The following is a 26,865-nucleotide window of genomic DNA, read 5'->3' as shown; positions in this document are numbered from 1 at the left end:
TGTAGTAAAAAATTACTTCCTGAAACTGATGGGGTTGGCGATTTTGGTTTTACGGTAGCATTTTTTCTCATTAATATCGCTAAATATAAGCGCTGTATAAAGGTTTTCCTTCCCCGTTCTTACACAAAACGAGCTGACATAATTAACGTCACTGATGACCAGGGTTTAACCCTCATTTCTCTGTTAAACAACATCTTGTGTTTCTGCGACTAGGCTAGCTACCGTAGCTAGCACCCTCCATTGATTTAGCCCGGAAATCTGCTACGCAATATTGACGTTTCGGTTTGTTTCCGTTTTCACAAAGTAGCGCAACGTTAACGTGACTGCTCACCGAAGTCACCGGAGTCATGAGTGCTGAGGAGCCCAATCCTGCCGCCACACCCACTCCCTGTGCGGACGTCCAGGGAGATGGACGATGGATTTCTCTGGTGTGTTTTAATATAAGCCGTTTAATTGAGTTTCTACACTTTCACAGCACAACAGCCATTAACTATTAACAACTATGCACTGACGCTGATATGAATGTATGGCTTGTCATAGCAGGTATCACCGTTGAAAATGCTCCATATTGTACGTCTGACACATATTACAAATGTGACAGTAATCATGCTTTATTGTTTCAATTGAATTGTTAATATTTTTCATTTCTCTTTAATTAGATATACAATACTGTCCAAAGGTTTTCGGCAGGTGTGGAAAGTAAGAATGCATTCACAAATGTTTGTTTTTAGCAATGCACAAAATGCAGAGTGAGAAAACTGAAACTAAATCAGCATCAATTCATCTAGATACACTTGCTTTTTTAAACAAAACTTCAGAGGAAGGTTGTTCAGACATTCAGGAGAATGAAAACCAAGTCTTCTGTCTCCTCCTGTGATCCTACACACTGGATGAAGTCGAGATCAGGGTTCAGTGCGGGACGTACCATCACGTCCAAGACTCCTTGTTCTTCTGTATGCTGAAGATAGTTCTCAATGACATTTGATTTGCAGAAATTAGGCCCTTTAGCGAACAAGCTGCTTTCTGCTACAGCTAAATATTTCAGTTTGTCAGTCCTGAGCGCCCGCTGCCATCTTTCTCCAACTTTTTCTGACTTCATTCATAGTTGAGTCGTTTCCACGTTGGCTTCCTCCATGAAGACCACTTTGGTGTGTCTTTCATCTGCCAGATGAATGTTTCTCTGTGCTTCTTCAGAAGAGCTTGAACGGCACATCTTGAAGCTTTTATCTTGGAGAGACCTTGCTGTTGCGTGTGTCTTGTTGCTGTGCTGTTGCTCACTTTTGTCCTGGTGTGTGACCTGTGACATGAAACCGTCTTGCTGTTCTGTTTCAGTTAATGACTGCCGTTCAACCTGTATTTGAAAATTAAGATCATTAGTTTGGTATAATTTTACACCTGACGATCCTACAAAGTCTACCTTTAAGAATCGATGCTGATTTGAAGTCAAAGAGTGGTCACACCAAATATTGATTGAGTATTGATTTAGATTTGTCTTCTGTTGGCTCTCTCGGCCTTTAAAAAAAACATTTACATAAACAATCATGATTTGCAAAAACAGTACAGCATTTATTTCCACACCTGCCCACTCACCTGATCTGCACCAGCTGTATAATAATAATGTCAGACTTAAAAATACAATCACAAACACAAAATAGCAACTATTTAAAAGGAAAGAGAAATGTGAGTTCAACAGCAGACAATTTAATTCATTTTTAACTATTTGTACTTAACAAATGAATGCTCCATTGCGTAGCTCACTACCTCACCCATGTCTTAGAGAACTGTGGTTAATTCCTTAACCTAGTCTCTTTCAACATTTGCTTCAACTCACTCCTGTTTCAGAGAACTAATGCCTTAACCTAAAACTGCTATCTTGGTTTCTTGTGTTTCTCTCTGACGAATTACAAAATGCTGTACGGAGAAACACGGAGAGAGTCGTGTGTCGCTCAGAGGTTTGATCAGCAGTGTGTGAACTTTGAATGTGACAGATATACTATTATATTTGTTTTTCAAAGTGACACACTACAGCTTTACATTTAAATTACACTTGGTACCAAAGACTTCTCGTAGAAATGTTTGTCGACTGTGGGAAACTAAAGTTGTGCTTTAGACATTTTCTTATCCAAGTTGTTCAGCTTCTGTGTGACATAAATCTAACTGATTAGCATTCGCAGACTCTGTGAAGTATAATTGTCAAATGTTTGATGTTGCATAGAAGATAAATTGATGTTAAAATGAATGTATTAGTATGTCCACTTTTAATATATAGCTAAATGCTTTTTGTATATTTTTTGCAATTTGCCCTTTAGATTAATTTAGTATTAATCTGTAAATGATGTGATTCAATTTGTGTCTAGTATTCAAATAGATATTTTGTACATCCTCGTTTCCTCAGGCCCAGGAGATTCTTTAATCCACTAAGATGTTTGATATTATAAACAGAGAATTATTCATTTTCTTATTTTCCCCCTTTTTCTGTTTGCAGCACAACCGCTTTGTGTCTGACAGCAAAGACAAAGAACCAGAAGTCCTGTTTGTGGGAGATTCTCTTGTTCAGCTCATGCACGAGTTTGGGGTAAAACATCACTTTCCTAAACGTGTCTCTTCTGTGTGTTTTCACACCTTTTCCATCATACAGTTCTATCACTTCTCTGCTCGACTCGGCTCCACTGGGTTTTTTGTTGTGTCCATCAGTGACAGTACCTGGTACCTGGTACCTGGTACCTGCTCTGGCGAGGTTCTGAGCGAGCTGAGGACGAGCCAAGAATGCGACGTCCAACACATGAATCTGAATCAGAGTGTGACAGCGAGCATACACGGCTGCTGTCTGCAAAAATGAGTAAAACAAGTACATCATTGCCTCAGTGTCCCCTATTGTTTGTGTGTTTGTGTCACGTATAGAATCACGTCACAGCACCAAAGAGTCAAGTCAAGTAGAGCCGAGTAGTGCTGGAACTGTCGATGGAAACGCACCATTGCTGTTCTCTCTCACTCCCAAACTGTGTGACCTCGATAATGGACATGTTGTTGTTGTTGTTGTTGTTGTTTGTCTGCAGGTATGGAGGCAGCTGTTCTCTCCCCTTCATGCCCTTAACTTTGGGGTGGGAGGTGATGCAACACAACACGTGCTCTGGCGACTGACCAACGGTGAACTGGATAACATCAGCCCAAAGGTCCAAAACTCTGCCGGAAATGGCAAACATGATCACGCTCGTTCGTTCACACAAAAGACTCTGTTGTGCTCTGTGAGATTCTAATTTCACTTCCGCTGACCCCAAAACAAATACATCACATCTGCACTTGTTGTTACAGGTCGTCGTGCTGTGGGTTGGCACCAACAATCACGGGCACACACCTGAGCAGATCTGTGGAGGCATCATGGCCATCGTACAAGTCGTCAAGAACAAGCTCCCACACGCCCGCACACTTGTCCTCGTAGGTTTTCCCCTACATTCCTTAATGGAAGTGTCACTCAACATCAAGTCGGAGTTTATTTGTATAGCTTCAAATCCCATCACACACTATCCTTGAGGCAGAAACCTTATAATATGAGAGAGAGGAGAGAAAACCACAATAAGCAAACACTAGGAAGACATCTCGGACAGAAGCAGACTTAAAGGTGTGCAGAGAAAGGAGAAATCTGCTTGTCTGGTATGATATCACTCAATTTTATTCACTGAAACAAAAGGCTCACCTAATTAAATTTACACCTGCTAGTCATCGATTATTGAAACCGTCAGTCGAGCAGCAGGTTGTTTTGGTCATGTGCTAACTAAACAAAAAGGTCAATGAAAATACTTTATTCAAAAACATTTCTTTTAATAAACATTGCTGCTGTTTGTGATACCGCTACAACAAAATGTTTAATTTTAATCCAAGGGCTGGAAATATATATATATATATATATATATATAAACACACACACACACACACATTTATTTGTCTGTTTTCGGGCAGATCACTCTCATGTTTACCTTCTTCTTCATCTTCCGCTCTTCACTGCACGTGTGACTCCCAGCAGAGATCGAGGTAGAGAGCGAGAGGTCTCTTGAGGATGTTGTTCAGGTCCACAGCCTTGTGATGACGTAACCGACAATTATCAACAACTAAATTCATCTGCGACTAATTTTATCGCCAAAAATCGCTAAACATTAATCATTGACATTAAACATAAAGTTAAAACATTGAATGGTCCTCTGGGGACAGATTTCTCACTTTCCCTCACCAAAGAAAATCTGTTTTAATCTCTGTTTTTGCCACTGAGGTAAATCTGACTGAGGATTCAAACACTTTTAAACACACTGGTGGAGGCTGCTGTGGTTTTCAGAGAGACACAAACGTTGGTTTCTAGTTGTGTAACTGTGAGATAAAGCTGCACATATATTGAGAAGCTTAGACTGAAGCAGGCATATTTTATTAGGTGAGCCTTAAGTGGGAAACATCTCTTGTGTGCCAGCAGCCATGTTGTTTTGAGCGTGAGCGTCCTTGTCTCAGGCGAGTTTTCCCTGTCTGTCTCTGCACACTTCAACAATAATGAACCCTTTAAGGAATTTGAAACTGAAATAATCTCAAAATAATATGAATTTGGTTCTATAAACAAATTGTATATAACCTAATATTATTTTTTATTATTATTTACTTTAATGCATTATATACTTTTATGTAAATCAAACACTTCCCTTGGAAAGTGAGTGTCTTACATCCTTTTATTTAACTGTACACGACATGGATTTCTATATATATATGTTTATTTTATATATCTCCATCACTATTCATTTTGAAGTTTCATTTGCTTCTGTATTTTCTACCTCTTTGTGTCTTGGAGATATTGTTTGTTTTTATCTAATCTAATCTACAAGGACTAAAACTAACCTGTGGTAGGATTATTGCAAGAGTAAACTGTGTCTGTGTCATGTCACAATTGGCTTCGATGCAGTTGGAAACTATTTTTATTGTAGGTCAGGTAATATTCAGTTTTTTAGATCCATTTCTTCTTTTTCAGGGATTACTGCCCAGAGGTAAAATGTCAAACCCTCTGCGAGAGCGAAATGAGAGGGTGAACGTGCTGGTGCAGGAAGCCGTGTCCTCCCTCCCCCACGCCTCTTTCCTTGACGTGAACCCTGGCTTCGTCCACTCCAACGGCAGCATATCCCATCAGGACATGTACGACTACCTTCATCTGACCCCCAAGGGCTACGAGGCGGTGTGTGAACCCCTGCACGCTCACCTCACATCCATGCTAGATAAACGTGCCGAGAACTGAGTGACCGCTTTACGAGCTTACACTACCACAGTGGTCATCGACCCCGTTCCCGGCAACACTCGCTGTTTTAAGACCTCGATTGATGGATACGCTCAATTATCAAGTGCTAAGAGCTGCGTTAACTGTGCATGGCCAGGGTTGGTGACCACTGTAATAGGTAAAGTCATCATGAAGTCCTTGGTGTTTATGTTATGTTACTGTCAGTGATTGTTCAAGAGAGATAAAGTCCTGCTTCTGTTCCTTATGAATATCTGTTCCCAGCTTTTTTGGCTCCTAAAACTGTGCACCCGTGAAATGACATCTGAAGGAATGATATGAATAATAACGTTTCAAAGAAAGGTGCAGAAAGCTTCTCCTTTATCAAAGGCATTAGTGACTGCATGTTTTTGACACCTTCATTTACAAATGTGTGTGTGTGTATGTGTGTGTGTGTTCTCCCTGCAGCTCTCATGAGTCTAAACTTAAACTGCTTTGTTTAACTTAGATTATGGACTTATACATATACTTATACATGCTTTTAGAGGGGGAAAAAAACCTCTACACTGTCCAAATGACGCTACTGGAACAGGATTTATCTGGAAAATGTGAGACCGTGCCAGAACATGTCCAGTTTAAAAAAAAAAAAAAAGCCCTGACAAACAAATAACACATCGTTTTGGATTCTGGGTTTCATGAAGTTTCCGTTTATTTGTCCATAGCTTTATTTACTCTGTTGTGATGCCTTATGTCCTTTTTTTTTGTACATGTTCATTTAAGTGACCAAATGTTTTTCATCAAATTATTACTGCCTACCTGCGTATTATATCTCATTTATTTCTTTTTTTGTTTTTTCTTTGCTTCACCTATTGTAATATCAACAGACATTTATGTGAGCGCTTGAGTTTATGGATGTATCAGAGTTTGTTTGGGAAGCTGCTTGTGTTTCATGTGCGGTCTTTTCTGTTTACATATTGGCCCTTAAAGGAAACTTAAAGGCTTGACTTCACACTAAAATATGCTTCTGAATTGTGCTTGTGGGTGGCTGATTGTGTAAGTGATGGAAAGATGAATTAAACATGAAGAGAACATAATGTCAGTGTCCTCTGACTGATTGGTCTGAAGTGAGTGCATTAAAGCTAATTAACAGCTTCAGAGTCATTGCGATGGTTGAATATCTTGCGGGTGGATTAGAGGCTGTCTCCACTCCCCAGCAGAAACACAGAGTCCTCACAATCAGGAGGGTAATTGTTTCACTTCACTACACCTACCCCCCCAGCCAGGTACTGACTATAAGATCAAGGCAGCAATAACATCACATGGCTCCACGTGCTGCATTCACCACATGACCAGGAGAGGGGAAGGGAGGGGGGAGCATCAGCGGTGTGAGGATTCTGAGGGTGAGCACACCTGTTGTATGCTGGTTCTCAGAGCAGGGTGCATGCAGGAGGCTTGCACAGCTCAGGCATCACTGATATGTCATATAACCACACTGCAATGTACTTGTATTTTTGTTTGTCACATGAAAAGTTGTGTGTCCTTCAAAATAAAAGGAAACCAAAAATTGACTCCACCCTCTCTTTTTCATGCACACATCTGGAACCCACAGGCCCAACATGAATTCTGGACCATAAAATATGAGTATTAAATAATATATATATATATATATATATGTGTGTGTGTGTATATATATGTATTTTAAAAAATCTATGTCATTTAATTTAATACATACATTAATTGGAGAGTGATGGGCAAATTGCAAATTGACCAATCACGGTTTGATTTTAAGTGGGCGGGCCAAACAAAAAAGATCCTCGGCCTTCGTCTAACTGTAGACCACGCCCCTCAGAGTGCTGAGAGCGGTCGAGAGAGCGATGTTGTGGCTAGCTTGATAGCATCGCCTTTTTTTAAGACGGCCTTTCACAGAAAAAACTTCAAGTAATAAAAAGTGGAAGTCCAAGTCCAGAACTGGAATGAAAAGAAAAGGTTATGAAAGTGGAAAGACAATTCAAGACCGAAAATTAGCTGGAGACGTGCGCACAGCGTACCGGAAGCTGCACAGTGAAAACTACGAGCTGCACTTTGACTTCCGCCGGCTCAACGTTAAACTGACAGTCATTTTCAAACTTTGGCAGACTTTGAGGCCAGGAGTCCATCAGACCAGCTGCACTTTGTGACACTTAACGAGCTGACTGAGAGCAGCTGTGTCCCCTCACCTGTCCACCGTGGAGCGGTCTCGAGACGCACGCCAGAACCAGTACTGGACAGGATCGCCTGGGAGCTTTGCTACTGATGTCCATAGAGAAAGGACTTCTTTTGGAGCTCAAGTCAAAGGACAAACTTTACTACGCTGCTATCACCCACTTCACAAGGAAAGACCGACGAATGGACTTGGTTTTCATGTAAGGTAGGTCGATGTTTTAAACCACTAAGCCTTAAGTTAACAACATTTACTTATTCTTATTCTAACCTTATTCTGAATAAGACATTATTTCAGTTGAGAAGTCAAGGAGGCTGTTGAAAGGAGGCTGTTCTAGTCTTTGTATTACCAGCTTGTGCATTTGAAATTGTGTTGTAGTTTGAGGATTCTCGTCATTATCGTCATTATCATTGTGTGTTTGGTTCTTTGTGCGCCGTGATTTCATAGCGCTGTCCATGGTGATGAAATGAGCCTCGTGTTGGTGTCAGCAGCGTCACGGGGTGACCTCATTTTATATTTCCAGATTTTGGATGTTTGCACTGAATCTGTTTATTTAATTTCAACCATGTAGCCTAAATGCTCTCCAGATTTATGAAGTTAATGTTGAGAATGTATCTTGTAGTTATTGATGTTATGGTCTATTTGTTTACGAAAAGGATGCTTTCAATTCATCGTACTATTGCTTTTTTTTTCCGCAATAATTTATTTTCTCTGCAATGATGGCTGAGATGAAGGCCCAGCTGTAGTGCTCACGGTTTGCCACTGTGAACCCTCGGGACCCACTCTTGGGTCACGACCCTCCACCAGGGAAGGCTGCACTAGAACACACACTGTCTCTACATATCCATGTTTTGTCTTCAAGAGTTTGAGACTGCGCTTTGTTGACTGGCTTTGTTTTGTCTCAGTCATGGCTGAAGGCATTGAAGGAATTTGCGAAACTTGAGAAAGGAAAAACAAGTCTCACTTTGCTCTAACCTTCGTTTATCCTCAGCAATACCAGTATAAGACCAGGACAACACAGAACACATCAGAGCATGTTTATGACGAGGCGATTCTTGGTGCTTTGCATAAAATATAAAACTTTTTCAGTAAAAGAGATATTCAAAGAAGTGAGTTAACCTTGTTATTTGGGACTGAACCAGATTGAGCCAGAACAGAACCGTACGCCGAATTTTAGGTGTTCATACATTTGCTCTGATTCTCGCCGACCAGGCTTCAGTAAATGACCCATCCAAATCCTCCAAATCAAATCCAGCTAGGGGCCCTGTGGTATCACAGCTAATCATTTTGTTTCAATGTTTACAGTCACTATTTGCATGTTTACATTTGTCTTGGTTCATACCATTGCTCATTGAAATCCAAAGGTATGATGTGGGTCCCACACCTTCCCACGACAGGGAGTCATTACTCAATCACAATGAGATTTATTGGCAAAGGTACAACCTCCCTGTTGTTCACAGCCGCCCACTGTAAAGGTGCTGATTGTGCAGGACATGCCTCATGTACCTGGCAGTGGATGATTGCACCACGTCTCAGTTTCAGACATCAACACCAACCTTTATAAAAGCACGATGAAAGCCACCATTTCATTGTCATCAGGCGTCTGCACATGCAGGATATCTTCTCCTGGATAAACCGCACTGGCATTTTACTACAACATGGGATGGAAGATGTTTCTGCTGCTGGTTCTTGTTCTGCTCATGTTCTTTGAGCACAGCCAAGGTACTGAACACTGTATCACCATTTCACTGAGCTGTAACAGTATGTCTACATTCTGTATATTAATACTGCAATGATTTGTTTGAATTCTTTCAAAGGTGCTCATGAGAAACACAACCAGATTGTGACTGTCAGCACATCATCCACCAATGGTAAGTGGTTCAGTTTTAGTTGAGTGTGATTCTATGAGGTACTGACACACAGTCACAAGGTAGTTTTATTTATTCATAAACTCTGAATTTGCTTGTCTGATTACCTGCTCTAAGTGTAAGTTTGTGTCACTTTGTGCACCAAACTCCACAGAGAAAATGGCTCTTTTAAAATCACAGAATGCAGGAGTTTTTGCAGGAGTTTTTGCTGCTGCCTCCATCTGTAAATTGACATGTTTGGGTTTATCTTTGTGACACAAATTGACCTAAGGAGGCAGGAGCAGACCAGCAGCTTCCATAATCTTTATGTTTGTGTCCGAAGTGGTCACAATGTTTTCAGAGAGCGTGAGCGTATGTGTCTTTTGCTGGTTTCTGGTATTTATCAATACCACCCGGAACTATCCCTTTTAATTTAAGTTTTCAATGTTGCATTATCATTGTACACTTAAGTATTTTTAAGTCTAAGTGTGTTTGTGTTGTAGCCTCGGCTGTAGAAGAACCACTGACGACAGCAGTGACAGTCAACAGTCCACCAACAACGAGGAGACAGCGCAGGAGGGGCTGTCACTGCAGAGGTGAAGTCGATGTTATTAGGACTTCCAGTAAACCACACACATGTTTTCACTGTTGCATCACATGAAATCAGAGCCTGAGAATTAGTGAATGGGGAAAAGTTTTAATCCGCCCAATTCTTTTGTCCTTGTGCATCTGGGTCACCCAGGTAAAGGAAGAGAGACGGTAACTGCCCGCTGCCTTTGTCAGCAGTCGGCCAAACGCAGCGGCAAACACAGAAGATGTGAGTTATTATTGAAATTCAGAGGTTTAAGACCCAAGATTATACTATTTAGTATGTGTTTGTCTGTTTTGTCTAATTACAACACATTCAAATGTAAATAACAGAGTGAGACGTGTTTTTATTTCCAAAGATCAGATCATATATGTTTCAATCAATTTTGCAAAAGGAGGCATTTTTATATATTTCCCATTTGCCCCCCTGCAATACTGCCAATGCCCACCAGTGGGCCGCAGCCCACACTTTGGGAAGCACTGACCTAGTTTAAATGTTATGATGGATATGGAAAGGTGAAAAGGAAAGTGTTGCATTTTAATATCATTGAATTCAATATTAAACAGTGAACTTAAGGGACATTGTTTTCTTCTGTGTCTCTCAGTGAAAAAGCTGTGTCAGCAGGAAAAGGCAAAGAACCTGAAGACGTGCAGCTGGTTCGTCAAAGCACAGAAAGGTGGTAAGACCATGAAGATGAGTCCCAGTGTCCCCATATGATCAACACTGCAGAGCTTTCCTATATACACTGTATATTTGAATGTTTTTCTAATGTTCACTCTCATACATATTTCTTGGAATACAAACAAAAAAGTGCTTATGACTAAAAGACAACATTATATCCAATAAAGTCGCCATAACTGTGATGCAGTGATTGTTTTTTTATTTACTAATTGATCAGTACAATGAATCAAAGTGTGATAAAAATAGTACATAACATTTCTAATACTACAGTATGTAAGTATGTGTATAGATGACAATGTTAACGCCAAATACTACAATAATCTAGCTCTCTAGCTCAAAGCAGGCAGTGAAGTGATACCATACCAGTGTCGGCATGTTTATTACAGTCATAATTTCCACTCCTGCCCTTTAATTTTACAGTGAGATTGTTTTAAGTGTAGAGGAAGCAGGAGACATCTGAGAGGATTCAGGTGAACAACACAGGCAACAACAGAGCACACACACTCATCAATGTCACGCCGACTTGAGATGAGAAGTGGAGGGCAGAGGCGTGACCTGAGGAAGAAAGAGAGAGGAAGAGGAAGGTGAATACACATCACTCAAGTGTAACTAAACTAAATTAAATAAACGACTTTTTTCAGGTGCAAACATGTGTTCGGTGAGAAGAACAGCGAACACTCAAGCACTTTTACTCGAGTGTAAGCCCTGTGACTTATTTCATTTTCACATATTTACACATTATTTCATATTTTCAAGATAGATGAACAATTCTTTTTCTGCTTGATTTTTAAATTGTTTTTATTTCTATTACTGATTTTGTTTTTATTTCCAATGTATTTACTTTACCTCTGTAAGAATGGCGCTATACAAAAACACTTGCCTTGCCTTGCCACTAGAGGGCAGTGGTGGGGGCCAAGTTACGGGCATCAACAAACATGGCAACCACTGAAGTGGTTATTCTATTGTGCTTGACCCGAAACAGACAGAAATGCGAGCGGATTTGCGGCGATGTAAGACCACTGACTTAAAGTCAGCGCTCTCACACAGCCACACCCCCTGCACTGCTCCACCCTCTCCCTCCTTCCTCCTCCTCCTTCACTCAGCTCTCAGCCTACTTCTTGGCCTTTGTCAAAATCAGGCATTGTGCAGAGTTACCCTCAGTTACCCTCAGTTTAATTCTGCAGCAATAGCTCTGTGTTTTGTTATTCAGGGTTATTGCTAATATTTCACACGAGTGACTTAAAAATGCTGTTTATCATCACATTGCAACACACTATCATGGATCATCAATGAATGTGCATTTTGACTTTTGGCCACATTGTTAAAACAGTTGAAGAAAATCATTGTGAAACTGTTGAACGCACACAGCACAGAGGAGATCTGCAGCTCACTCACCAAACACGGTAAAGGATATAGTTTTGGACTTTGTGATGTTGGTCACAGGGTTTCTCGCCTCGCACGTGTAGCTCACTTTAGTTGCAGGGAAAGTGATAACAGAGCCAACGTCTACAACCTCTGTTGTGTAATTGAAGAACCAGTAGAAGTCACAATCTGGTCGAGAATCAGCAGAACATGTCAGTGACACACTGGCGCCTGGTTTCGCTGAACTTGGACCAGTGATGCTGACACTCAGTGGGCCATCTGCACACACACACACACACACACACACACACACACACACACACACACACACACACACACACACACACACACACACACACACACAGAGGGAGTTACAACACTTTTCTATTACTATGTTTAAACATACAGAGGCTGTATGAGAATGTTCAATAAACAGTGTCTTATATTCTTTTTTTTTTCAGCACAGCCTAGGGCAATCTGATGACAACAATACTATAGAAACTATATAAAAACATCTGAGCTAAAAAGTACTCAAAATGTGTAAAATTGGATTGAATTTGGGATATTTGGAAATATGTCACAGTTAAAAGCTCACTTGTTTTTATGAACTAAAAGAAAAGAAAAACGTCTATTTTTGTCACGACTAAAAATGTGATATTAAATGAGTCATAACTTTGACTCAACAACACATTGAAAACCACATTTTTAAAGCCTGAATATGTGACCTAACACCCACTAAGAGTTAATATAAAATAATACGTTGCTCTGGCATGAATCATGCATTACAAAGGTTTTCCAGCTAAACATCCAGTTAACATGATACTGTAATTTCAGATTATATTGAATTTAGATTGACATTGTGTAAATACCACACATAAATTGGCGTCTTCACATAAGGTTTCTGTTGTGTGAGGGCATGATGTAAATCTGCAGGTGCCCTGTGTGTGTCAGTATGTGGATAATTAATAACTATCATTTAACTGTAATTATTTAGAGGATGTCCTGGTTTCTTTAATATGAAAGGATTAGGTCCAGTAAAATTAAAATTAAAAATAATTGAATTATGAGTTTTAAGTCAGAATTCAGAGAAAATGTCAAATATAGAGTTTTTTCCCCTCAGAATTCTGAAATCTATGAAATTTCAGAACTATCTTTTAATTTAATTTAATTTAAATTCAAATTTAGATTGAAATGTATTGAAATATTTTATATTTAAGAATATTCGTAAAATTCGGACTTAAATCACAAAAGTTTAACTTAGAGAAAAATGTCAGAATGACTATTTTTCCCACAAGATTAAAGTTGGGATTTGAGATTAAAGGGAGATTTGTGACTTTAAATCTGATCAAATCTAAAACAGTTTCCTTTAACACTCACAGTTAACCAGGAGCTTGTGTTTCTGGCTTCCATGTCGAGCAGCCTTATTGGTCGCGAAACACTGATATGTGCCATCATCGTCGACGGTCACTGGAGTGAAGAGCAGTGTGTTGTTGACAGTGTGGACGTTCATGTGTGCGTCAGAGGCGTTCATGTTGAGGAGTGTGTCGTGTTTCGTCCAGTAGATGGCGTCATAGGGTCCAGTAACTTGGCAGGTGAGGGTGAAGTTTTCAGTATTGATTGGAAGTGTGTCGTTGTGGATCGTCACTGACTCTATGGCCTCTGGAAACACATCACAGTCAACGTAGTTACAACAATCATTACATCAGTGATTCCTCATTCATGCAGTCACACAAAACCTCTCCATTTTTTCTTACCAATAACTGTGACCATCTTAGAATTTGTGCTGTTCTTTCCCATCACATGATTGTATGCCATACAGGTGTATTCTCCACTCATGTTTAACGTCAAAGGTTCAGTTGTATACACTGAAGTATTGGCCACCTCTGCGTCATTGAACCACCAGCTGAACTGACTGGGAGGCACTGACATGGCAGAACAGTTGAAGGTTGCATATTGTCCTGTCTCAACAAATGCCGGCCCATGAATCTTGGGAATGTCGGGTCCAACTGGAACAACAAAGGAGACATTAGGGTCTTCCGAGGCATTTCAAGGGCCTTTGGGGGGCCCCAAACGGTGGGATATCACACCCCTATACCACCTCAGATATGAAGGCAATCCCATATATTAGCCTTTCATTAAGTAATTAACTTAATTTTGACAGACGTTAATCTACTGTAACTAGCCATTGTCAGCCGTTGTTAGCTGTTGTTGGTTAGTCTGCTGACAAACTAGCCACTGTTAGCAGTTGTTAGCTTTTGTTTGATAGTCTTACTAAGACTAACAAGAGCTAACAAACAAGAGCTAACAACTGCTAACAGTGGCTAGTTTGTTAAAAGGTTTGACAAACTATCCACTGTTAGCAGTTGTTTGCTCTTGTTTAGTAAGTCTACTGACAAACTATCCGCTGTGAGCATTTGTTAGCTCTTGTTTGTTAATCTATTGGAAAACTAGCTGCTGTTAGCATTTGTTTGTATGTTTACTGACAAAACAGCAGTGGTTAGCTGCTGACAAACTGCTGATGTTAGCAGTTGTAAGCTGTTGTCAGCTGGTTACTGTAGTGAAGACTCAGCAGATACAAGGTGCTGGTAAGGACACAGTTCAAACACAATGTTGTGGCATAACAAGCACTCGTGCTGTGGAAAACACAGTATGTACCAGGTGAACTCTCGTTGTTTTGGATACGGAATAATGCAGTTATTTTGTCCCAAAAACTATGTTTTTGTATTTTGATGCAGAATAACCCTGTGGCTAATAAAACAACACATTCAAAGCAAGGCTTATGGGGGACTAAAACAAACAGGTGTTTAATGGTGTCATTATTCTATTACACTGTGTAATCAGTTTGAACATTAAGCCAAAGCATTGTCCACTTCAGCTTTAAAGGTCCATTGTGTATATAATATTTAAGGTTTATTGGCAGAAATTGAATATCAAATAAGTATGTTTGTTTAAGAGTTAAATCGCTATAAAATAAATATTGTTTGGTTTTCATATTCTTAGAATAAGCCCTTTATATGTACATTAGTCGATGTACTTGCTTTACAGAGGCCACCATGTTGTGCCACCTTGTTTCTACAGCTGCCCTGAACAGACGCACTGTTGTATTGTGAAGTTACACGTGGAGAGAGTGAGTTGTGAAAGCGTTTTTACATCTTTTCTGATATGTTAGGGCCAACGTAGTTCCCTGAAACATGTGTTAGATTTTCTAAAGATTTCCAGACCAGTTGGACATTAGTTGAAGAACAACCCTTAAATGTTCTACTCACAGTTCACAAGGACGTTGTAACTCGGGCTGGTCATATTTCCAACAGCATTCACTGCCATGCACTTGTAGTGTCCAGTATCATTGCGCTCCAGTGGGTTGAACATGATTGTATGGTTATGGATGTAAATTCTTCCAGTGTCTTCATTCATTTCCTCATTATATTTCATCCAATAAACATGATCAGCAGGTCCGGTCACGTTGCATGTTAGCATATACACATAACCTTCTCTGGGATGATCCGTTGATGATTCTACGTGAACTTCTGTTATTGGGTCTGAAACAAAGCAGAGTTTAGTTGTCTCTTGAGTCACAGGAGGAAATGTTTACAGGGAAACATCAAACTGTCTCACCGACAACAGTCAGCATCGTGTGTTTAGTCGTGTTTAGGCCGGTGATGTTGTTGTAGGCTTGACAGGTGTACATCCCGCTCATGTCTTCAGTCAGAGGAGGTGTTACGTACACAGCTGTAGTGGCCACTGGAGTATCACTGAAATACCACGTGTAGTGGCTGGGGGGATGTGATGATGCGTTGCAGCTGAATGTCACGTTAGTTCCTGCCTTCACCAGTGTTGGTCCCATGATAGTTGGCATTCCTGGCCCATCTACAGACAGGAATATTATCATACAAGTGCAAGTCAGTGAAATGCTTTTTTAAGTTAAAGTTAAAAATCTGTATTAAATAACTTTACAGTTACAGCGATCACTGCAATAAAGATCATTGAAACACAGTCGACAGAAAATAAAATACTCACAGTTTACTTCAACTCTGTAAGGGCTGCTGGTTAGGTTGCTGACAGAGTTGAAAGCCTGACACTTATAGTTTCCATTATCAGAATGTTGAACGGGGTTCAGAGTCAACGTCTTGTTGTTCATGCTAAACGTGGTCGTACTGTCAGGCATAAGCAGCTGCCAATTCTTCCACCACTGAACTCTGTCAACAGATCCAAGCACGTCACAGTGCAGAGAGAACGACTTATCGAGGATGGCGGGACCACCAGTGTTGTTCACTTCAACTGATTCTAGTGGATCTGGAAGAGAACGGATAAGAGACGCTTACATTCACACATATAAATAAATATTCACACGTACGTATAAAGGCGGGATCAATGTGACAGGAATAATGTGACATTTTGGATTGTAGAAAGCTAGATGAGACCAACACCATGATCATACCTGATACTAATAACATACCAACCCCTGATTAGCTTAGCTTAGCATGCAGAATAAAAAGAGGAGCAGGCAATTAACACAATATATTGTTTGCTTATTGTATACACATACAACATATATGATTTCTGGGAGCATCATAGTGAAAACAAAAGTCTAATGTGGTTGTATAAAATACATGTCTACACACCAGTTCTTGCTCCCAGAAAGACATGGTCAGCTGACCTTTCAGGCCCAGGAGTTTAGAGGTAACGCTTGGTTCATCGTGTTATCGTGAGTAAGAGCCATTCTGTTTCTAATTTACAATTTTGCCAGTCTTAATGCTAAGCTAAGCTAACCTGCTGCATGCACCATATTAAACAAGCATACGTAGCACATGTGTGGTATCAATCAAACAAGCTCATTCTCCAAATATGTTTAAAAAAAATAAATAAATCCAACTTTACCTAAAACGTAGATCATTCTACTTGCACTGCTGAACCTGTTTGTGAATGGGTTGTGAAATACACATTTGTAAGTCCCTGAGTCGTCCTCTGTCACATTGTGGAGGTAAATTTGTGGAGCATATTTATGTAGATTCAGCCCGTTGACCATCCACTGGATCGTCGCTGACGGGCTGGTACTCGTTGTGCAGGACAGTGTGATATTAGATGCTGTTCTGTGGATGTGGTTCATTTGCATGGGCATGACCGTCATTGTTGTGTTGCTCGGACCATCTGATAATACGGGGAAGAAGGACGTGTTTTGGGGGTTAATGAAACAATTGGATGTCTAATAAATTAAGAGTTGTTGTTTGAGTGTGTGTTGGTTGAGACTCACAGCTGATGTTGAGAAACACAGAAGGACTGGTTTCATGGCTGATCCCGTTAAACACTCTGCACTTAAACGGCCCTTGATCATAGCGGGTCACGTTGTCAATGGTTAGAGTGGTGTTTCCATCACTGAGCTGCACGTTCCCACCTGCTGTGACCTCATGGTCGTCCTTCAGCCAAACATAAGACAGAGAGGAACCCGTGGACACTGAGCACATGAGAATTGCAGTGTCATTGAACTCCACCAGGTCGGTTGCTTTTGCCTCCATGGTCACGTTGGAAATACGCTCTGCAGAAAGGGAAGTAGCATAATTCAGGTCACAATGAGGCTGTAGCTATTGTACATCAAGCCTGGATATAGCCTAGAATTTGAGTCAGTGGGATTTAATTTAAGCTTTGAGTGGTGTTATTTGTAGCGCAGTTGGGCAGAGAATGGATTATAGTCAGAACTCAGATTTTCTGAGGTCAGCGTTTTTGTTTTTCTTTAACTCAGGGACGCCTCCTGAACTATTAACCCACTGTTAATAGCACTTCTGTCGTATTTGTTCCAGTAATTCAGTCGTACCCACACTACAGTTACATTTTGAACTGTATTCATAATGCTGCTGTACAGTTTGTGTGCACAAGATACCGTGTAGATGCTTGTTATCGGCTGACGATGGCCAACAGACTTCTCAAACTGGAACATAGTGAACTCTGGGGGGACGTCAGTCCCAGTTTAGACTTCGGATTTGTAAAGAGAAATCCCTTTAATAAAACAATCAAACAAAAAGGCCAAAACTATCCAAAGAGAAAAAATATCACAGTGGCTGAAACACAGAGAGGCACGAGAGCAGGATTTCGTACCAAAACATAGCACAACTCAAACTGGAAAAAACTGGATGGACTGAGTGAAACAAAATGAACTGAAATGTTAAAAATTCAGATATGTATAATTTAGATATGTATTTTTGTTGTTTTAGTGGTTAGCCATGGCTTAAAATAATAAAGGTGTTTCAATTTCAGTGTTGTGAGGGGACAAAGGTGGAGCATTGCTGCATCGCTCTGTGTATAACCTCAGATAAATTCTATTATAAATTGACTAATACTCTAGGAAAGCCAGGAAGTGACATGGAGTTCATTTTTAATCTCCAGGAAAGTCAACAGGAGTTAATATGACATTTCTACACGTAGGTTGTGGCTCAACTATCATACTGTACATTACATTTCGCTTTAGCCTTCAAATTATTCAAATTATTTACACAATATGAGTTGGAATTAAATGAAACAACCAGATTTCAGAAACTGTACGCCCAGCTTAACATTTTAATTTGCTTTAAATTCAGTCTCGAGTAGTTCAGGACCTTTGTGGTGTGGCTGCATGAGGTCCTGCCCACAATCCAAAGACCTTACTGGACGCTTACTAACTCAGTGCTCACACAACACAATTCAGGCTAGCTTAAGGACACATTTTATGTATATTGTATATAGACTTCGGAAGGTAAGATATTTTTATAATTTATTATAATTTATTTTAATACACAGACTTGCACAGGCAGAGAGTTTAAAATATTTTTCTATCAAGTGTTTCTGTATGCAAGACGCAGATGGAGGCAAAACGGTCCAATCCAATCACACAAAGCCACACAATTCTAAATAACACATTTCTTGCCTGTGTCTCGATTTGATTCATCACTTTGTGTCAGTACCTCATACAACCTCTCCTAAAAAAACCTGAACTATCACTAATTTGTCATGTCACTTCATTTTGTCAACATTTAGTTTTTTTTATGACAAAACACATCCATTAGCTGCATTAGCTCAGAGACTTCAGTATGTTCCAGAATATGTTTTCTGAAACATTCATTCATCCATTGTCTGGCGCTTTATGAGGGTCTCGGGGGTCTGGAGCCAAAACCAGCTGACATAGAGGAAGTCGCGATACAGGTCGCCAGTCCTCACAGGGTCAACACACAGCGACAAACAACCATTCACACTCACATTCACACTTCACACCATTTAGTGTTGTTTACTCAGACAAATCATTAAATTCCATGTCTGCACATCAATGTTAAAGTTGTTCATCACTTGTGAGATATTTGACTGGATGAGTAATGAGGGTGATGTTAACCATGTCCTCATTATAATGTAGTTATAGAGTCAAATTAACAAATACCAAATACACTGTTGGTGTTATATTTAACACTTTCACCTGTATTTAAACACTAAGAGCGCTAAATATGGTCACATAGTAGAAGTGGCTGGCATTGTTGCCTCACAATTAGAAGGTCTAGAGTTTGCACCTTCTCCTGGTGTGTGCATGGGTTTGCTATGAGTACCAAAAAAACCCCCCAAAAACATGCAAAATTGGACGTTAGGTGTGAATTTGCACGTGAGTGGTTGTTCATCTCGGTGTGTTGGCCCTGACGTGTCGCTGGGTTGCTACTGAGTGGAATGCTTCAGTTTGACGTCTCCACTTGAAATGGTGCTAAAATAACCAGTTAGGGTCAGGTAAGGGTCAGAAAAGCATCCCTGCCTGGTGACCAGTGTTTTCTCATGTAAAGCTTGACAAACAGCCGCAAACCAACCAAGCAGGGGGAAAACAAGATGGTGGATGTTCTCCATTGTTATTATTGCGCTGGGGTTAAACTGTGTCTTTTTACCCCGCATCACATTCAAACATCCAAGGACTCTAACACTCCATAACAATGCTCATGAACGGTGATTTGCATTCATCCTCCGCTCAGAGAGAATTTCACCTCGTATATTTGCCAACTATATTTGACTGAATATTTGAATATGATAATATATTTGAATCATATCACCACGGTGACTTCATCACCGTGGTGTCAGATTATCTAATCTGGGAGAAATATTATGAAATGTGATTTTTAGTTATTGTTCTATAGCTTTATGGAAATACTCTTGAAAGTCTAATTTTATGCATACTTGTTTGTTTTTTTTCAAACAAACACACGTGCAAGAAGATAACATAATCATTTCCGTTTTCTCTCACAATATCGTAATTATCTGATTTAACAGCTAAAACGAAGATGTCTGACTCCATCTGTAACGTTATTATGTTTCCATCATGGTACGGTTCAGTTTCATACAGCACGACACAGTTTGGGACGTAAAGCCTTGAGTCAGGCCTGCGTTTCATCTGAGAACAGTAACTTGGAAGGTAAAGGCGCAGACCGATGGTCGTGTAGCGTGACACTGTCATAGCGGTGCAATGACAACAACACAACAGACAACAATGGTGGACATCCAGCAGCTGTGTTTTCCTGCTCGGTTTGTTGCTGATTGACTGCGGGTGTTTTCCTCCGCCTCCATTGGATTGGAAGTTTTTCCGTCGCCCAATCAGCTGACTGTCGTGGCAGTTCCTCATGGAAACACCAAAAAATAGTGTATACAGAATAGAACCAAAGTAAAATGCTCCACTCGGTGGAAACATGTTTTTTTTTTTTATATATCTTGCACATGCACAAACTCACAGTTTGAATCAAGGCTGATTTGTTTATTCCAAGTCTATTTGTTTGTGGATCTTAAATTAGATTAATGGAAAGTGAAGTCAGGGTTCTTACCTTGGACTGACAGTGTTAACTGGGCTTCAAATAAATTCATTGCCTCTAAGGTGTACACTCCAGAATCTTCCATAGACACTGACATGATACTCAACGATGACGTGGTTGCATTAAAAGCAACCCTGTCCTTCCAGGAGTTGCTTATGCTTATATTTTGTCCGAATATCATCACAATGAGGTCACGGTTGAACAACCACACTCCGAGGCTGACCGGGCTCGGGCTGTACAGTGTAACGTTGCTGCCCACAGGTAAGGGGTTCTCCGAGGCGTGTATATTCTGACTGTAGACGCCATCTGTACAGAAAGCAAGAAACAGACACTGACGTGATGTGTGTCCACGCATAATAGAGGTGAACACAGTCTGAAACCATTAACAATATTAAGATTATCATTTAATCTGAGCACCTAAACAAAAACAATAAACAAATCTGGTCAAATGAATTCAGGTTATAATAATTTGAACTAACCTGTTGCAAAGGTTATGGAAGCCAAGATCAGGAAAAGCACAGCAGGAGACTCCATTTCACTCCTCTAAGTGTCTTATTTTATGAGAAATGTCCGACTTGGTCAAACAGCCTGTGCTCCGTCTGTAATCAGTTCAAATCTGGCGATATTGTTTAGTCACGGCCGCTTTCTTATCTGCAGATATTTGCTCTGTATTGCTCCAGCTTTCTTTTCTCTTGATGCAAATGCTTACCCATACATCACTCTGTGCCACCTCTCTCTCTCTCTCACACACACAGACACACACACACAGACCTTTTCCACACCACACCTTGTTTTGCCCTGGTCCACTCTGAAGTTTCACTGGTACACAACAAGGAGTGTCCATTTACTGTAAACCTCGGTCGTTTGGCAACTTTCGACAAACCTTATTAATGTGTACTCGCATGACTAAGGAGAATCAGTGGAATCACAGATGCTGATGACATGATGCTGAGTGTTCACAAGAGTGGTTCCATTGTTTTAGGCCTGTTGGTATAAACATAACAAAATGGAAGGAAAAAGGAACCAATAAATATTCAAACTTTGTGTTTAGTTTTCCACTTGACAATCTTTCTGTTCCTGTAAGTTACTGTTGTTACGTGCATCATGACAATATTGGACAACTATAGATCCATCCAAACACTCATGGATGCTCATGCTTATTGTTCATGACTCTACGGAGAAGCGATGGGAAGCTTTTTGTTATTGTTGTGCAATAATTATCTTAATTACTGTTGTGGGACGAGTAAAGGCGGAGACGCAGGTGACTTTCACAGGTTTATGGCCCACGAGCACAGGGGCCCCATACAGCAGATATATGCGTCCCCTGAACACACACAAGTGCCTGCCACACCATATGTATATATTTCATGTTTGACTAATTATTTTAATGATGTAATTGTTCTTTTTCTTTTTTATCTTTCTTCAGTTTACATGTATTTATTCTATACCAAAAAATACACAATATACCAAATATGCCCCGATGTGGCTCAATAAATAATAATAATAATTTATTATTATTATAATTACTACTACACATAATAATAATAATAATAATAATAACAATACATTTTCTTCTTTGACATAAGCACAGAACTTTTGAACTTTTCCACAGATGTAGGAAGTCTTCAGATAATTGTTCCGATGATCTTATTTATTTAATATTTAATCAGAGCAGCCACTAAGGAGGTTGTAGTACAGTAAGTACAGTGGCATTTTAATTAAGGATAAGTAATGAAAACTGTATATCTCAATATTATAAATCACAAGGCATTATTTGATTATATTACAACATGAAAGGAAAACGAGTGTCACAGTGACTGTACAGTTATCACTCTTCATCATGCACATGTTTGAATCCTTTATTATGATAAAACTGCAATTATTTCACGGCGTCAAAGACATCCATGGACTGGAGCCGCCATCACCTGTGAAAGATTCAGTCATGCATTTCATTACACATATGCATTGATTTGATTTGATTTTGTTCAGCACCACTTGATTCAAATGTTTTCCTTGGTTAGATCTTTCATTTTGGTGAATGTATGTATAGTGATGACCTGGTACTCGTGTGGTTCTGATGGCAGACTAATATTTGACCTCATCTAACAGAGAAAATCAGCACTTTTAGTTGTTTTAAATGTGTTATTTTGTGGAGTTTTGAAATTCTTTGTTAAGAATGAGTTCAGTGACACAACAGTAGAGCAGCAGGTCCACACACTTTCATGTGAGCCTTTGTTAAATGGCTGTGATTCTTTGTCGTGTCCCTGCTGGTAACCATACGGTGAAAGAGAAAAACTAACGTGCATGTGATTCTAAAACACGCCTGGCAAAGAGAGGAGGAATCGCACCAACAGCAGCAGGGAGACGAGCCACGTGTTCACCGTCGGCTGTGTGGATCCTGCAGATGCTGCAGATGCAAAACAAGCGAGAGGTTAATTTAGTGAGAATGAATCCGGTAAAACAGACGTTCATTCCAAAACCCACTTATTGTGATGTGTGACGTGACGCTGTTGTTCCTGTTGGTATGATTGTTGAAGCCCACACAGGAATATGGACCACTTTGGTCTTCAGTGACGTTGTAGAGCTCCAGCAGTGGACCTGTCTGGTTCACAGACTCTCCTCTGAAGGCCCACTCAAACTGAGCCGGAGGGTTGGACTGAGCCGAACACAGCACGGTCAGGTTGGATCCGACAAATAGGGATCCGTTCACTGTGAGGGCCATGTGATCTGGACCATCTGAGAGAGAGACGGGGGACAGGGAGACAGGGGACAGGGAGACCCAGCAGCAGATGACAAAGACAGAACAACAATATGGAAACAGTTTGAATGAACGTTGTCCTACTTACAGACGATGTTAAAGCTCTGTGGAGAACTTGAGCCATTACTGACAGGATTGGACGCCACACACGTGAAGGGTCCGTGGTCATAGCGCGTGACATTGACTATATTCAGAGTGGAGTTCCCATCAGTGAGCTGGACTCTGTCACTGCCTCTGACCTCAGAGCTGCCGTTCAGCCACAGAAAAGAGGGTGAGGATCCAGAGGAGACGGAACACTTCATCACCAGGAGGCTGTTCAACTCTGTGAGGTTGGTTTGATTCACCTCCAGTCTCACATTTAGAATAGGTTCTGTGTGTGTGTGTGTGTGGGAGACAACAGCAATGATACAATAAGAAGTGATGTCTTGTTAACTTTGGTGTTTGAATTCCTTTGTTTGAAGGTGAAACTCTTTGTTTTTCCTTGTGCATGCATGTGTGGAGCTTCCTGTGTGTGACGGTGTGTGGACATGTACAGGTGGTTGTTCTGCAGGTGTTTTCAGTCTCTCATCACAGGGACTCTCCTGCTGACTGGCTGCTACACACCTGATTTCCATCACCTGCTCAAGTTGACAGTAAACTTTCAGGTCACCTGTGAATCTGAAGTCAGGCCTGGCGATGCGGGGAAAAAAAATCTTATATCGTTCAAAATCGATAAATGTCACAATTAATTAATCAAATCAATGTTTTGCTGAAACATGGCTTATAAATAATGTCTGGATGTTATTATTATGAGATATAGATGTAGATATAAAGGTGCACACAGGTGGTTTGTGATGTTTGTTCTTGTGTGTGGAGAGTGACAATACACTGTAAAATCAAATATTACACGAATATGGTCAAATTCAGCTGAGACCTAAATAATGTTTCATATAATTCTGTCGATTCCACTTGTTTTCTAATCAATATGTTTACTTGGGTTAAAATCCCATCCTGAGTCTGATATTCTACTTATAATAATAAATAATAAATAAAATAACATGGAATAAAATGAGTCCATGTTATAAATGATAGTTTAGTAGAGTTTCTACACACCTATGACACATGAGGTTTCTTGTAACTAATCACTGAAAGTCAAAGCTTTGGATTAATGAACAGTAACATAGAGAGGAACAGAGAACACAGAGGGTGATGATAGAGGTGAGTGTTGACAGACACAGACACACAGGAACCAACAGGACGTGGCAACGTGAGCAAAGGTCACCGTCACCAAAAACACGTGCAAGACGTTAGGAAGTCCTTAATCGTCCGCTCGCCAGTACAAATATCAGGAAGGAGAAACTCTTTGATTACTCTTACGTAATCTGTGCTTTTTTTATTTGGAATCTGTAAAGTAAACAGTTCATCAGCACTTTCTCTCTCTCTCTCTCTCTCATCTCTCTCTCTCTCTCTCTCTCTCTCTCTCTCTCTCTCTCTCTCTCTCTCATGTCTCAGACTGTCTGACGCTACTAACTACTAACTAACTCTAACTCATACAACCAAACTTCAAAAATCCCGAAACATCCCTTTAACCTAACCCATCTGTCTGACAGAGGGACTCAGTCCAGCAGGAGAAGCTTCTCACAATAGGTTCAGTTTTTAAAATTGTATTTTTATTTCAGTGTGTTTATGTATTTGTTTATTTATCAATTTATTTTGTAATTGATTGATTTTTTCAAATCATTTTGGCTACTACATCTTTTTGCATCATCTGCAGTGTGGTGAGATGTAAATGTGTGATTGTTGTTTTCATAAATGTTTACTTGCTTCTTCTCTCCTCCAGACTTTTTATTTGCTGCCTCTGCCTACGTCACTTCTCGCTCATGTTTTCATACATGCACCTGATAAAGCGGCCAATGTAAAACTGATATGCCCAATACACCCACATACAGTAATGTGTGCTTACACAACAAGGTTCAGATCCTTCTTTGAAGCCCTTCACTAAGGGAAAATCCGGTTTCATATAAAGCAGAGAAGTCTCTTATCACTGAAAGCACTTTCTTTCTTTCTTTCAGCTTCAGAGTCGCCTCAGTGATCCACATATTTGATTTCCTGGAAGGACCGTCCTGGTGCAATCCTCCCATTTTATCCGCTGCCCGCTATATGTCACGCTAAAAGAGAGGTGTTCCCTCTACTGGCCACTTCATTAGGCACAGCTGTTCAACTGTTTGTTAACGCAAATATCCAAGCAGCCGATCACATGGCGGCAGCAAGTCAGTGCATTTAGGCATAAAGAAATGGCCGTGATGGTCTGCTTCATTTCAATCTGAGCATCACAATAAAGAAGGAAAAGTGAGTTAAGTTGTGTCTCTCACAGAAAATGCTCCATAAGAGAGGAGAATACTCTTCTCTTCTGCCGTGTTGAGGTCAGAGGTCAGAGGAGATAGAAATGCATCTATCTACCTACCTACCTACCTACCTACCTACCTACCTACCTACCTACCAACCTACCTACCTACCTACCTACCAACCTACCTACCAACCTACCTACCTACCTACCTCCCTACCTACCTACCTACCTACCTACCTACCTACCTACCTACCTACCAACCAACCAACAATGGAAGCCGGAAACAAGGCCTTTCAGTCTCGGGTTCTCTGGTTTCCTCTCACATGCAGAGGTTAACTGGACACTCTATTGACCGTAGGTGTGAATGTGTGAGTGTTTGTCGGCCCTGTGATGACCTGGGGACTCCAGTGACCCGTGACCCTCGTGTGAAGGATAAAGCGGTAGATGATGGATGGATGGATGAATTAAACTACATAACACTGCTACCAGATGTTTTACCGTGCTATAATGTTTCTAATAGACGAGCCAGCAGAATCTGTGACTCCCAGCCCTGACTTTTATCCACTCGAGCTGATTCTCACCAAAAACAGTGATTGAAGTGTTGGCTTTCAGCGTGGGGTTGCTGCTCTGCATCACGTAGACTCCTGAGTCCGCCACGGTGATGGAGCTCAGAGTGAGCGCTCCGCTGACGACGTTGACCGATGCCCTGCCTCTGTGAGTGGCAAAGTCCGCCACCTGGTCCCCCACCCACGTGAGGATGAGGGACGACCCCACTGCCCAGCTTCCAGCCGTCAGACTGACGGGAGGAGAGAGAGACAGGGTCAGGTTGTCCCCGGCTGCTGCAGGGTTAGCGGAGGGCTGGATCTCCACGGCAACAGAGGCTAGAAAACATAAGGAAGAGAGCAACAGTTGTCAACTCGTGTTTATAAGTGACACAATTCTTCTTGTTGGTGATCAGAATAATGAGGATGTCATAAATTCATCATCGGTAGCAGAGCCTACCTTGTATTAAAGTCAGCAATACAACAGGAAGCATCCACTCTCTTTTCTTCTCCATTTTCCACT

At 40.6% G+C, this 26,865-nt stretch overlaps 2 protein-coding genes across 3 annotated transcripts; one reads left to right on the top strand and one right to left on the bottom strand.

Moving 5' to 3' along the window:
* On the top strand, positions 1-6,333 carry pafah1b3. Of its 2 annotated transcripts, none has more exons than XM_044034972.1 (6): positions 1-54; positions 308-428; positions 2,486-2,575; positions 3,057-3,173; positions 3,313-3,435; positions 5,003-6,333. In XM_044034972.1, exons 2-6 carry the CDS (start codon positions 348-350, stop codon positions 5,261-5,263), a joined length of 672 nt encoding a protein of 223 aa, XP_043890907.1. In that variant the 5' UTR covers positions 1-54; positions 308-347; the 3' UTR covers positions 5,264-6,333. The 2 variants fall into 2 exon arrangements, with proteins under 2 accessions (XP_043890907.1, XP_043890906.1); XM_044034971.1 differs by having other exon boundaries at positions 305-428.
* Positions 6,334-10,733: 4,400 nt separating this feature from the next.
* ceacam1 (CEA cell adhesion molecule 1) lies at positions 10,734-26,858 on the bottom strand. The gene is made up of 15 exons (XM_044034108.1): positions 26,803-26,858; positions 26,382-26,681; positions 23,563-23,844; positions 23,201-23,452; positions 23,040-23,123; positions 20,729-21,022; positions 17,170-17,451; positions 16,797-17,066; positions 15,936-16,211; positions 15,534-15,785; positions 15,185-15,457; positions 13,673-13,924; positions 13,296-13,577; positions 11,952-12,197; positions 10,734-11,111 (listed from the first exon to the last, which is right to left on the bottom strand). The coding sequence occupies exons 1-15, from the start codon at positions 26,855-26,857 to the stop codon at positions 11,023-11,025; spliced, it is 3,489 nt and encodes a 1,162-aa protein (XP_043890043.1). The 5' UTR covers position 26,858; the 3' UTR covers positions 10,734-11,022.
* Between the last annotated feature and the right edge of the window lie 7 nt (positions 26,859-26,865).

This window comes from Solea senegalensis, linkage group LG9 (assembly GCF_019176455.1).
Source record: "Solea senegalensis isolate Sse05_10M linkage group LG9, IFAPA_SoseM_1, whole genome shotgun sequence".
Lineage (NCBI taxonomy): Eukaryota > Metazoa > Chordata > Actinopteri > Pleuronectiformes > Soleidae > Solea > Solea senegalensis.
Note: the sequence above shows the minus strand (reverse complement) of the source record. Positions and strands in the feature narration are given on the sequence as shown.